The 15,273-nt window shown below is 37.6% G+C and overlaps 1 protein-coding gene across 4 annotated transcripts in view; it reads right to left on the minus strand.

The window, feature by feature from the left end:
* Positions 1 to 15,273, minus strand: part of ATP11C (ATPase phospholipid transporting 11C (ATP11C blood group)) — a 167,652-nt gene that overhangs the window by 76,972 nt on the left and 75,407 nt on the right. For all 4 annotated transcript variants that reach the window (XM_082610483.1, XM_082610481.1, XM_082610480.1 and 1 more), the window contains 3 exons: positions 8,702 to 8,791; positions 7,851 to 7,931; positions 5,937 to 6,044 (listed from right to left, as the gene is read on the minus strand). In XM_082610483.1, coding sequence (XP_082466609.1) covers positions 5,937 to 6,044; positions 7,851 to 7,931; positions 8,702 to 8,791 — 279 coding nt within the window. The remainder of the gene's footprint in view (positions 1 to 5,936; positions 6,045 to 7,850; positions 7,932 to 8,701; positions 8,792 to 15,273) is intronic.

Consider the following 15,273-nt stretch of genomic DNA (forward strand, 5'->3'; position numbering starts at 1 on the left):
TGAAAAACATGATATCAGAGGTAAGAATTTCCTTCAATGGGCTTATAAGCATACTGGATACAAAGGAAATAATCAGTAAACCTGAAGAAACTCTTCCAATATTTCTAATGCCAAAACCCATACTCTTTCCCTTACAAATATCTGTGTTTGTCCATTGGAACTCCTCAAGGCCTGTTTCTCTTCTTTATGTTTTATGTGATTCCATCCAAATTTCTATATCCACCTAAAACATCTCTGAGCTCCAGGCTTGACAATTCCATCGGGCTAATAGGAATCTCAAAATTAACATGGCCTGGGACTTCCCTGGTGGTCCAGTGGTTAAGACTCTGTGCTCGCAATGCAGGGGGGCCAGGATCGATCCCTGGTCAGGGAACTAGATCCCGCATGCCACAACGAAGATCCTGCACATGGCAATGAAGATCCCGCATGCCGCAATTAAGACCCAGTGCAGACAAACCAACAAACAAATAAATATTAAAAAAAAAATTAACATGGCCCAAGCTGAATTCCTGATTTCCCTTCATCCCCACCTTTTCCCCCAAACCTATTCTTCTCCAGCTTATTTAATAGCACCAGCATTTTTTAAAAAAATAATTAATTAATTATTTGGGCTGTGTTGGGTCTTCGTTGCTGCACACGGGCTTTCTTTAGTTGCGTCGAGTGCGGGCTGCTTTTTCTTGTGGCGCACAGGCTTCTCATTGCGGTGGCTTCTCTTGTTGCGGAGCACGGGCTCTAGGAGCACAGGCTTCAGTAGTTGTGGCATGCGGGCTCTATAGCTCAGGCTCAGTAGTTGTGGCACACGGGCTTAGTAGCTCTGCGGCATGTGGGATCTTCCCGGACCAGGGCTCGAACCCATGTCCCCTGCATTGGCAGGCGGATTCTTAACCACCGCACCACCAGGGAAGCCCCTAGCACCAGCATTTTGTTTAATAGCACTATTTAATGCACCTAGTTGCTCAGCCCAAAATCAAGGAGGCTATCTTTATTCTATTTTGCTCTTTTTCTCCCTCCTTACATGGAATGCATCAGTAAATCCACACTTTACCTCCGAAAACCATCCTGAATACATACATTTATTTTGATCACAAGACAGGAGGGACAAAGTTGTGCTTACGAGCATGGATGCCATACCCAGACTTGCTTCAATTCAAATCCCAGCTTTCCCACTTACTAGTTGTGGACAAGTTTCTTAACCACCTTATGCCTCAGTTTCATTATTTGTAAAGAGGGGATAACAAAAGTACCTATTTCATAGGACTGCTGTAAAGTAAGGATTAAATGAGTTAATAGAATGTAAAACGGAGTGCCTGGCATATTTATGTAACATATAAATGTTAACAACTATTTTTACTGTTATTATCTCTTCTACTATCATTCTAATATAAGCTCTTATCATCATTTGCTTATACTACGGCAGTAGCCACCTAACAGGTTTCCCTCATTCTACTTTTGCTCATGCCTCTACTGTGCTCACTCTCCAGAGTTGTCTTTTCTTAAAAAGTAAGATCAGGGCTTCCCTGGTGGCGCAGTGGTTGAGAGTCCGCCTGCTGATGCAGGGGACACGGGTTCGTGCCCCGGTCCGGGAAGATCTCACATGCCGCGGAGCGGCTGGGCCCGTGAGCCATGGCCGCTGAGCCTGTGCGTCCGGAGCCTGTGCTCCACAACAGGAGAGGCGACAGCAGTGAGAGGCCCACGTACCGCAAAAAAAAAAAAAAAAAAAAAAAAAAAGTAAGATCAAGTCACCCCCTAGCTTTGAAAAACCCTTCAAAAAATTCCCAATGCACTGAGGATACAGAATAAGTCACTCTCCTGCTTAACAAGAGTCCCCACACTCCCCAGCCAAGCAATCAAACACTTGGACACTTTTAGTTTATAGGCATCTCTTTCCACACACAAATACTCCAGAAAGGGCTCAGTCAAACAGCATTTCACACAACAGCACCAACTGATGTAATTCAGATTATACCTGGTTGAGGTCAGCCTCAAGGAAAAGTAGCCTGGTGAGGAAAGGTGGAAGATGGGGGTCCTTCTAAGGCAGTGGGGGTGACAGCAAAAACAGAAAGAGGAAAGGAGAGAAAAGGAGAGTTGTGGGAGACTTTTACTTGCTTTGCAATTTTACTTCGTGCCCTGGGAGCAACAGGTTTAATGCTATGAATCATTTATGCTGCCTTTGGTTCTTATGTGAACAAAAAGCTGAGTTTCTACGACTGGTCTTGAAACTTCAGATCCTAACCACTCTAATTCATCACAAGGTCCTCCCCTCTGGGATGCAGAGAACAGAGAAAAGAAAAAAAGAGTGGAAGAAAGACATTTTATGTCAAACTTGGGTAACCCTCCCACTCTGTAGCCTTCCTCCCATCATTCCTATAAGAAGATGCAAGACAATTTACTTATTGCTGGGGATATGGACAACTTATGCCTGGAATTCCGGTTATTTAATAAATAATTCAGCAATGATAATACTTGATAAAAGTATAGGGAGGAGAGTATCATTTTGTATGAATTCATACCACAGCCCTGAATCATTCTGGAATGGTATTTTCACCTACCTTCTTCTCTTTCTGTTCCATATATCTTGTTCCCTTGTTCTGGAGGATTTGATTTCCATTAGGTTCTATAATTTAATCCATATTCATATAGAAACATTCTTTTAAAAAAATACAAAATTGACAAACAATTTTGGAAGACTAACAAATTAGAAGATTAACAAAACTGACAAACCCTTAGCTAGACTAAGAAAAAAAGAGAGACGCAAACAGCTAATGAAAGAGAAGACATCACAACTGATGGCAGAGAAATAAAAAGGATTATAAGAGACTACTACAATTATATGCCAACAGATATATACCTAGAAACATACAACCTACTAAAACTGAATCACGAAGAAATAAAAAATCTGAGTAGATCCAAAACTAATGAGAAGATTGAAGCAGGAATCAAAAACAGAAGAAAAGCCCAGGCAAAAACAGAAGAAAAGCCCAGGATCAGATGACTTCACTGGAGAATTCTACCAAGCATTTAAAGAAGAAATAACAATCCTTTCCAATTCTTCTAAAGAATCAAAGAGGGGGGAACAACCCCAAAATTATTCTATGAAGCCAGCATTTCCCTGATACCATCACCAGAAAAAGACACTACAAGAAAACTACAGACCAATTTCCTCAACGAATACTGATACAAAAAATCTTAAAATACTACCAAATCAAAATCAACAGCACATTAAAATGATCATACACCATGACCAAATGGGATTTATCATTGGGATCCAAGGATATATATATGAATATCAATCAATGTAATGCAACACATAAACAGCACGTTGCATGATCCTCTCAGTCAATGCAGAAAAGGCATTTGGCGTAATTCAACACCCTTTCATGGGCTTTCCTGGTGGCACAGTGGTTAAGGATCCGCCTGCCAATGCAGGGGACACGGTTCGAGCCCTGGTCCAGGAAGATCCCACATGCCGTGGAGCAACTAAGCCCGTGCACCACAACTACTGAGCCTGCACTCTAGAGCCCACGTGCCACAACTACTTAAGCCAGTGAGCCACAACTACTGAAGCCCGTGCGCCTAGAGCCCGCGCTCCACAGCAAGAGAAGCTACCACAATGAGAAGCCCGTGCGCAGCAACAAAGACTCAATGCAGCCAAAAATAAATAAATAAGTAAATAAATATTTTTTAATTGGTTAAGATGGTAAATTTAGTATTATGTGTTTTTTATCCCAATAACACAATAAAATAAAAATAAATAAATAATACCTTAAGACTAGGATAAAATATTTGGAAAAGACCCATCTGATAAAGGACTGTTATCCAAAATATACCAAAAAACCCCAAAAAAACTATTAAAACTCAACAATATGAAAATGAACAATCTGATTAAAAAATGGGCAAAAGACCTAATAGATACCTCATTAAAGAAGATATTCAAATGGCAAGTAAGCATATGAAAATATGTTCAACACCATATGTCATTAGGGAATTGCAAATTAAGACAAAAATGAGATACCACTATACACCCATCAGAATGGCCAAAGTCCAGAACACTGACAACGAATGCTTGCCAGGATATGGAGTAACAGAACTCTCATTCACTGTTTATGGGAATGCAAAATGGGTAGCTATGTTGGAGACAGCCTGGAAGCTTCTTATGAACTAAACATACTCTTGCCATATGATCCAGTAATCACACTACTTGGTGTTTACCAAAATGAACTGAAATCTTACGTCCACACAAAAACCTGCATGTGGATGTTTACAGCAGTTTTATTTGTAATTGCCAAAACATGGAAGTACCCAAGATGTCCTTCAGTAAGTGAATGGATAAATAAACTGGTACATCTAGACAATGAAATATTATTTAGTGCAAAAAGAAATGAGCTATCAGCTACTGGGAAGCAGCCGCATAGCACAGGGAGATCAGCTCGGTGCTTTGTGACCACCTAGAGGGGTGGGAGGGAGGGAGATGCAAGAGGGAAGAGATATGGGAACATATGTATATGTATAACTGATTCACTTTGTTACAAAGCAGAAACTAACACACCATTGTAAAGCAATTATACTCCAATAAAGATGTTAAAAAAATAAATAAATAAAAATAATAATTTGGACCAAAAAATGAAATGAGCTATCAAGCCATGAAAAGACGGAGGAAACTTAAATGCATATTACTAAGTGAAAGAAGCCAATTTGAAAAAGCTACATACTGTATGATTTTCACTACATGACACTATGAAAAAAGGCAAAACTATGGAGACAGTAGAAAGAAGAGTGGTGACCCGGGTTGGAAGGAGGGATAAATAGGCAGAGCACAAAGGATGGTTAGGGCAGTGAAATGATTCTGTGTGATACTATAGTGTTTAGGTCATTATACATTTGTTCAGACTCACTGAATATGTAACACCAAGAGTGAACCCTAATCTAAACTATGGACTTTAGGTTATAATGATGAGCCACTAGAGATTCATTGATTATAACAAATATGCCACTCTGGTGGGGGATAATGATTATGAGGAAGGTTGCACCTGTGTGGAGAAAGGGGTGTATGTCAACTCCATAATTTCTGTTCAATTTTGCTGTGAACTTAAAACTGCTCTAAAAAGTAAAGCTTACTATTAATTAAAATAAAATCTGTTGGGAACAAAAAATATTATTTGATGTGGGCAAGTCTAAAATTTTATTGACAGGACTCTTATTGGGCAATACGAAACAATGATTAATTTGGATAAAAATTAAACTGCCTGAGATATTAAAAAATAACAATACCTTAGAACTATAATACGTTGCTGGTGGAATATAAAATGGTATATAGCTGCTGTGGAAAACAGTTTGGTGGTTCATGAAAAAGTTAACCATAGAGTCACCACATGACCTAGCAATTCTACTCCTACGTATATACCCAAAAGTATGGAAAACAGGTGTTCAAACAAAAACCTGTACATGAATATTCATACTACCAATATTCCTAATAGCCAAAAGGTAGAAAAAACCTAAAATGTCCATCAACTGATGAATGGATAAACAAAATATGGTATAGCTATATGATGGAGTATTATTCAATCATCAAAAGGAATGAAGTACGGCTACATGCCACAACATGAATGAACCTCAAGAACATAACAATAAGTAACAGAAGCCAGACATAAAGGCCACATAGTGTATGATTCCATTTATATGAAATATCTAGAATAGGTAAACCCACAGAGACAGAAAGGAGATTAGTGGTTGCCAGGGCCTGGGTGAGGGAGGAATGCAGCATGACTACTTAATGGCTATGGGGGTTTCCCTTTCCAGGTGGTGAAAATGTTCTGGAACTAGACAGTATTGATGGTTGCACAGCACTGTGAATGTACGAAATGCCACTGAATTATACATTTTAAAATGATGTGTTCTTACTGTAATTTTAAAAAAGAATGAACTACAAAACTTAATACCTTGATTTTTTCACTCTCTTTTCTCACTCGCTTTGCATTTTCAATAATGTAAACAGTGCTCTTGTTGACTTCATTGTCAGCTCTGTGCCTCAGCCAATCCTCATATCCCTAGAAGGATAAAAATAAGGACATAGTCAAGCTCACATAATGAAGTAAAATTGTTAATAAATTTCTATAACCCCCTCTATGAGTCACCAGCAGGTATTTATACTTACAGTATTAATTTCAACTCAGAATACTAAAGAGACAACACTGTAAATTTTTGCAGCAAAAACTAAGATATGCTTTCAAAATACCCCCTATAGCTTTATTGCTTTAAAAGGTTCCTGCACTCTATAGATAAGTATTAAAAAAAACACAGGCATTCTTCAATTGTGAAGGACTATGATTTATTTTTCTAATTCTGCTCTTATTCAACTTAATGTTCATTTTTTCCACTCTTTAATTTGAAAAAAGTGTTATTTTCTTATAGACCGAGTCACTTAAATATGTTCACGTATAGTAGACCATTGGAGTGATCATCTCTGAGGAAATATAATTCCTCCCCAGGGACAGAAAATAGAAAAGGCAAGGAGGATTATTTTGGAACAGTATCTATCTAAAACTGTTGTTTTAGAGAACGATGGTTAAACTTCTCCACTGACTTGGTGACAAAAGAAAATACAAATTGTTGTTCATTTTTTAGAGTTAGAAGTAATCAGAGTTCATTTTCCTTTGGGTTTCCTTTGGTCTAGAGTAAATTTAAGCCAAAAGAACTAAGGATGGAGGATGTTCATTTGTTTTAGCATGATCTCCTTTTTTTTACAACACTTTGCTTTCTTTCTTTATAATAATGAGTTTACCTTTTCAAATCTAACTGTGTGAAAAATCTCTTGATCGCCTTCCCCTTTTTTTCTCAGCTGCTATATATCCATTCCTCTTCTGTCCTTCTTTATGGCAATGCTAGGCTATCACTTCATATGTGATGTCAGTGAGGAAAGAAAGGCCCCAACATGAACTAGTACTGGGAGTAAACTGAATCAGTAAGAGCTTTTGAAAACCATACAGGCTATTCTTGGAACCAGCAATTCTATGATGTTAAAGAAAATAATCCTAACAGCCTAAGGAAATAACATTCCAAAAGTCTTTATTTAGCAACCAAACACTTGATAAAATATTCTTGCAGTTCCTGGTAAGCAAGATAGAAGACCAGATAAACCCAAGAGGAAAGATAACCATGTTCCCAATATTGTTAAGCAAACAGTTTGGAAGTTTTGGGGGAGATTTTTTAAAGTACTTTTGATAAGTATTGTCTAAAAGTATCCTTGTAATCTGTCAGGTCCTATGGACTCTCCGATTACATGATAAACATTGCTAATCCACCCCTTCACCTCCAGTTTCCTGTTTCCATTTTCTATTTCATCTGGAATTTTTCAAAGGCACTATCATAAACTGTGACAGGTATGAACTTTGACAAGAACAAAAGCCTCTTCTACCCACGACCCCCTTCGGCAGCATCAGGAAAGACAACAAATTAAAGTAAGAAACTCAAGTATGCTCTTGAGTTCTTTGCTATAGGCAGCAATTTAAAAAGTCCACAAGAATGGGAATTTTTCAGACAGATATAGCACAATGAAAAATGTAATGCACATTAAAAATTCACCTCACACTTCCCCACTGAGCTGCACCTTCTACTTACTCTCCTTTTAGGGTTATATTCCTGCCCCCCGCCAACCACACACAAATAGGAAGAAAGGAGCAAATAAATTAAAGATGCACCTTACAATAATTTTCATGTGTTTTCAATAAGAACAAAATATAAACTAAATTCATCAAGGATACCCACTCGATATAAATGTGAAAAAGAACCTTTGACAATGAAATTCAAATCAGACAGGACTGAAATGCAAGTATAATTGTAAATTAGGAATTTACCTGTTTGATGGCTGTAACAGTTATAACAAAGAAAAGTGGAAGTCCACTGGTAACTGGGCTAGTTGGTGTGTCTACTGTGACCTAGGTAAAGAAATTAAATTGAAAGTAAAATGAAAATAAGCCATTAACTCATATGCAGCACTTACATGCTACAAACATTTCAGACAGAAATGCAGACAAAACATATTCCGGTAGCAGGGTGAATGTTAACTTTCATTAAAACAAAAGCAATCCACATAGCTGTAAGTTTAAGAAAATAGTTCTAAATTTAGGCTTAGTTTTCATCCCGGCTTGAACTAACCCCTTGATTGAAATACATCCATTCATTTACCATCTATTTGTTGAGCACCATTCTGTCACCCTCATGCTATTATCAGCCAGGATCTAGAGATGCTGCTTTATTTTAAACAAGATGGAGAAAAGTCCCTGCCCTCGTAGAGCTGGCAGCTTACAGTGAAAACCAGATATTAAAACAAGTGAGACACTGAGGTTTGAAGAGTAAATAGAAGTTAACTAGATGGAAGGGAGGGCCTTCCAGGTGCAGTGAAGGGTGTATGGAAAGTCTCTATGGTAGGAGGGCATGTGACACCTGTAAGAAAATAAAGGAAGCCAGTGGCAAAAGAGCATGTGGTATGAGATGCAGACTAGCCTAGATGTTTTACTAGAGTTATCTAGTAAAAGAGCTATTTTAGAAATATGTAAAATCATATATATCTTAAAATATAATATTAGTATTTTAACAAGTCTTATTATAATAAGCCCTGAAACAACTTTTTAATCACAGGGCATTTTAAGGTTAGAAATGGATTGAAACTTGGTTAAGGAAATTAAGTTTCTAATGGAGCTCTTACCTGTACAAGGAAAATGATGAGAAAATAAAAATTTGCAATTCTTCTAAACTGTTCAAACAGATTCTTTGGGAGGAAATTCCAAAGTGTATACTGTAAGGGGAGAAGAAAAAAAAAGATTATTAGAAAGGAAACTTGAAAAATATTAATAATAATGACTCATGATTCCAAATTATCACAACACTTTGAAAGCATGTTAAAACCCAAACCTCATACATATAAATAAGCGTGTACTTAGAGGTAGAGTATATAAACATTCTTTTCAGGAGTGAAGTTTTCACTTGGATCATTCCAATTGGGCCATCTAGTCCCACAGCTTTGCTTTCCCCAACCCGATCTAAATTATGTTACCTTTTATCTGCTCTCATATCATCCTATACTTCCCTGATAACACTCGTTTCAGTGAATAATTATATGTGGGCGTAATTTAATTAAAGTTCCTCCCTCAATAGGCAATGAGATCTATAAGGGCAGATCTCATCTGTCTTTTTATTACTTTTTCTCCAACACCTAGCACAATGCCTGACATAAAGTAGACAATAAATTAGTTGGATGAGTGAATGTACTAATTTAATTAATTCCTTTGGCTGAGCTAACCTCTGGAATCTTGATCATCATCACAAGTATAATTCTGTCCCTATCACCGCTTCCCACCTCTGTGACAGCAGAGGTGTACACATAACCTTGAGTCATAGAGGGCTTTCATTTTAATCAACAACACACCAACCTGTGCTTTGGTAACTGGTAATAGGAAAAGGTTTCAATGCTAAATTGTACATGGGCAGGTGGAGAAAACTCTTGGGCCAACTGTCAAATCACAAAGACCTTCTTTCTCACTGATACCTTAAGCTCAAGGACTAGGTAATCTTAAAATCACCAGAAGTTGGATTTTCTAGATGTCTTAATAAAGAAGACCAGAAACCAGAAAGAAAGGTTTCTTAGCCTAGATCTAAATTTATACTTGAATGGTCTCCATATGTGAGAAAATGTCCATTATATTAGGTAGGGTGACTGAAAAAGCCAAAGTTGTAGAGCATGATACGACAGATGGGGATTTACTACTGACCTCTCTTTAAAAGGTGTATGGGCTCAAGGTTCCGCTAACCTAGAAGGTTCTTCCCCCAGGGTTCACAGAAGTACCTCAGGGAAGCCCATTCACAATGAAGTGCATAGGGCTTCCCTGGTGGCGCAGTGGTTGGGAGTCCGCCTGCCGATGCAGGAGACGTAGGTTCGTGCCCCGGTCTGGGAGGATCCCACGTGCCGCAGAGCGGCTGGGCCCGTGAGCCATGGCCGCTGAGTCTGCGCATCCGGAGCCTGTGCTCCACGACGGGAGGGGCCGCGACAGTGAGAGGCCCGTGTACCACAAAAAAACAAAACAAAACAAAAAAAAACAAAATGAAGTGCATAATTGTGTGTGGATGTGTATCACTTGGGAGAAGAGAGTCCACAGTTTTCAGGTTCCCAAGGCAGCTTGTGACCAAAAATAAAAGGGATCAAAACCACAGATCCAGTCACTCTGAAGCTGCAGTAGTTCAGATCAGCACTTAACTGTCCTGATAACTGAAGGTCTATTTTCTAAAACAACAAACTGAACTCCAAAAGGCTAACAGCTGAGCTTCTAGTTTGTTGACCTTCTGTTCCTTAAGTAAAGGGTTTTTAATTAAACAAACAAACATTAGGGACTGTTAAGAGTCCTCTGTGGGGTGTTAACACATTGAAAGGGAACATTTTTTGTTGCTGTTTCCAGGCCTCCACTGTTTGTTTACCTGTGTTTCACTAAATGAACTGCTTCCTTGAGGAACTCTGGTTATTCTCTTTATAGGAAACTATTGCAACATGCCCTCTTCTTTCCTATATCAGGTCATGAACTGCTAAGAGGTCAGAGAGCATATCATACATATCATAAGATCACTTCCCTTCTGTGCCTACAACAGTGTGCAGCATGTAGAAGGCATACAAGAAATTTTGATTAAAACCTGTGTTTTGGCTATTTCCTCCACTGCTCTAACTAAAAAGCAAATTCAACTTCTCTTTATTATAATACAAATGCAATATAGCATACATTATTTCAATGCAGTTTTCTAGTAAAACTAGAACTAGATTATGCTCACAAGAGTCATCCCACTTGGTGTGCAGTGCATTTCAGTTCAATTCAGCAAGCACCTACTGTGTGCCAGGCAGTGGTCCAGATAACAAAGATTTTAGCAGGTACAATAAAGGTCAAGATATGGCTTTTCTACCCAGAAGGAATTTATGCTATAGCCAAAAAGACAATCATGTATTCACTCAATTTAATGTGGTAAATGTCATAAAACTAGCATGAGCAAAATGCTATGGGGATACAGTAGAAGTTATGATTTTTTTCCTACCCAAGAGAAGCCTGAGAAGGCTTCAAAGAGCAGGTGACTTCTGAACTGAGCCTTGAAAGATTAGAGGGAGTTTACGTGGTAAATAACCCAGTGCAAGAAGGCACAGAGCCATGTAAAAGGAGATTGAATCCATGATCCTTTCTCTGTCCCTCAAATCTAGTTCTCTTTCAGGATGTCCTATTTCAGTGAATGACAAGGACATCTACTCAGCCATGTTATTCAGATACTTGGAAGATACCTTTAACCATCGGTTACAAGAAATTCCTTACCAGTCCTGCCATTTTTGCTTCCTATGTATCTCTGGGACATCTTTCCGTATTTGCTACCACCGCTGTCCAAGCCATCATCTCTTACCTGGATTACTGCACTGGCCTCCTAAATGGACTCCTTGCCTCCACTTTTGTTCCCTTCCATTCCATTTTCCACAAAGCAATGAGAATGACCTTTTCAAAATGTGGTTCTGTTCACATGACCTCTCCCTGCCTAAAAGTTTCATTTATTTCCCACTGTTTGTGAGATAAAGAATGAACTTTAGTCTAGATGCAGACTAAGAAAAGAGTTTTCTAATTAGAACTGAAATTGAATTAAAGCCACATTAATACCAAGTTATTCAAATTGCCTTGTTTACCTAAAAAGTGGACTCTCAGACTTAGTCAGTTGCTACAAACCAAAAACAATGTTAACTCAGGAATAAGATGTTTACAGCATTTGTTTCATATACAATGATGAAAATGGAGAGATTTTTTTGGTCATAAGTCAGTTCTTGCTCAGAGAAGTAAGTGGATTTCTATACTATCTTAATGTGCAACCATAAACTTAAAAAGCAACCGTGACATTTAGAACATGTTTTAAAAGTTTCTACAGAAAAATGCCAGCTTTCCAAGTATATGCAATGCATTTTTCATCTTCTGTATAGTGAATTAAATAATTGGTACACAAATGTGGCCTCTGATGTGACAAAACTGTGGGTCACCCCTCACATATCTATCACCTAATTTAATTTGAAATCAAAACCATATAACTTTGATAAATAACTTTCCTAATTTAAAGGAGGGAGTAGGAAATGAACCTCAGTTTTGAAAGTCTATTAAATTGAAAAATTTAAACAAAAGGAGGCTTTAGAACATTACTTGTTTGTACCCAAAGTCCAAACATTTTCCAATTTAGCCTTAAAAATGCTGATGGGGAAGCTAATGCTCCAAATAACTTGTTCTAATATTTCTGTGTATCATGAGAAAACAGGGGAGCAGCTAAAAAATGAAGTAGTAACTATTGAAAATAACAAAGTTAACAACCAGTTGCGAAGGGGCTAGCAGAAGGAGCACTGACTTTTCTAACTACTGGGATTTGGATGTGATGGAACAAAATCACTAAACTTGAAGATTAGTTGTAAATAAGCAGCCGGTTGTAAATAAGCAGAGCTGTAGCTTGAATAACTGTTCACTTTGCTAAATGACTGTATCCACTTTATTATCAATTCTCCTTGATGTAGGCATTACATCCAATTTTGAGCATCACAGCAGTCTACTTCCATTTTCATTACCAATGTCAAGCAGAACTTTCTCATTTTTAAAGTATCACTCTTTCTACCATAAATTTAGAACAGCAAAAGGAGTTACCAAGAGTACTGCATTAGGATTTTAGCTAAAAAGGCACCTTCAGGGAGTTCGATAAGATGCAAAGACATATCTAATAAATTCTACTGAAGGTTCTGACTTTTAAAATGAGGGAAAATGCTAGTGTAATTTTAGGCTTGAAACTTTAAGACATTCTTTCACATAGGAGTAAGTTTAACCTTGGGCATAGCTTCAAACAGTTGGGTGGAGCTCCCTGATTCTTATCCCACTGAAGGGCCTTCAAGGTGAGGCTCAGGATTTTTAAAGGAAAAAAAAATGTAGAACAGAGAAATATGATGGAAGCTAAAGATCTTAAAGATCTAGCTCCTTTTGCTACAGAAGGGGATTTCCAAGTTTTGTACCAGCCATAAAATTCTGATGATTCCCAAAGTCCCTGAAGAGTGTTCTAAAGTAGGAAGGCCAAAGAGAGCAAGTTTTTCTAAAGAAAGTGTTTGTGTTCCCAAAAGAAGAAAATGACACTCATTTAATAAGTAAATAAAAACAAATTTTTATCAAAGTGTTTATCTTCAGTGTTCCTTGTATTAACAGGACTTATTCCCAATGATATTACATTACTGTTGTCATTTGTAGACAAACAAAGAAAAAGCACCCAATTAAGAGAAAGTTATTTTTATTACTGAATGGTTTAGAAAGGAAATCAACACTTGCTACATAGTTGGAAGGCAGCTAACATATTCTATAAATTACACATTTCCTCAATTAAAAGATTCTGGTGCAAATACAATTAGCCAAAGGGCAATGTGAGGAAGAGAAAGTCAAATTATGAAACTCTTTCTCTCTCCAGACTGGACCTGAAGGCCTCTTTTCAAGAGACATCACTCCACACATTTGAACACAGGAGACTGAGGAAATCAATAGTACTGCTCAGGACAGCAGTAATAATAATAATAATCACAGAAACATAAATAACAATAGCACCTACCATCTACTGAGTTGTTACTACATGCCAAGCACAGTGCTTAAATGCTTTCTGTGGATTACTTTACTTCAGTCTTATCACAATCCTATGAGCTAAGTAGTTAATACCCCCATTTTCCAGATAAGAAAATTGGGACACAGGAAGGTTATATGACTCAGTTTAACTTCAAACCCAGGTCTTCTGTCTGTAAGGGTGAAGCTCTTTACCACTACACTATACGCTGTTTTCTTATAACTATTCATTGTACTAAAATTTCATTCTTTTTGTGAAGTTAGTATACTGTCAATTCCTCTTTTTCTGCTCTAGAGCTGTTATGAAAAATAGATCAGTTAATAAGCAGTTAACTAGACAAACTGTAAATATAAAATATTTACAGAGAAAAAAGAGATGTGTTAGTCAATCAATGTAGAAACGTTCACTTCTTTATTCTGGTTTCTAAAACACATACATATATACTGTATATGCAGATCTGTTTAGAAATAATTTATATTTGCCCATGAATTCCTGACTATTGAAAAAAATATGCTATTGCATTGTTTTGCATATTGGCAAAACTGAAGTTAAATAAAATATGAAAAATATTCTATTCTATTAAATATTCTACTAAACAAAAAGAGTTGAGAATTAACTGAGTCTTCTATGTTCTTTTAATATGTAAAAATTCATGGTATATTACAACAAATAAATTATCACTAGGTTCAGTGAAAAGTCACTTTACTATCAGTGTGTCACTTTACCATCTTCCCCATAAAACACTATAGGAAACAATAATCCCCTAGAAAGTATTTTATATTTCACTTGATACAAAAGGAGAGAGAAAACTGAGGGAGGAGCTCAAATTGCAAAACGATGTGAAAACAGCTCTTTATTCAGAGCCACTAGACCTTATAAAGCAGTTCTGCCCCTGGCTTTATCACTAACTCTGCTTCGTGACCACGTCACTAACTTAATTTCTGTGGGTTTGCTTTCTCCATCTGTAAAATCAGCGAGTTGAACAAGAGGATCTCTTATGTTGTTTCAGTTCTATAAGTCTATGATTCTGAGCCAAAGGACTACTATTGATTGTTTTCTTGAATACTACAGGGTGAGTCACAATTTTCAGTAAAAGAACTATTCACTATCTTGGGCACAGGTATGGAAACTTCTAGCTGAGGAAAAATTTCTGCCATAAGGTTAAAGATTAACAGGCAACAGACATTTTATCCAAATACACTCAGAGTGTTCTATAGCCCAATAGATCTGCTCATTAGGCAATATAGTTTTCATTCATTCTGTCCGCATTTTACATGTTACTCTCCCAGCTAAGCATAAAGTGTCTGTATTTTTTTTTAACATCTTTATTGGAGTATAATTGCTTTACAATGGTGTGTTCATTTCTGCTGTATAACAAAGTGAATCAGCTATACATATACATGTATCCCCATATCTCCTCCCTCTTGAGCTTCCCTCCCACCCTCCCTATCCCACCCCTCTAGGTGGTCACAAAGCACCAAGCTGATCTCCCTGTGCTATGCAGATGCTTCCTACTAGCTATCTATTTTACATTTGGTAGTGTATATATGCCCATGCCACTCTCTCACTTCGTCCCAGTTTACCCTTCCCCCTCCCCATGTCTGTATTATATCACTACCCAAAGAGAAATCGCATGTA

Source organism: Mesoplodon mirus (assembly GCF_964341445.2).
Source record: "Mesoplodon mirus genome assembly, chromosome: X".
Classification (NCBI taxonomy): Eukaryota; Metazoa; Chordata; class Mammalia; order Artiodactyla; family Ziphiidae; genus Mesoplodon; species Mesoplodon mirus.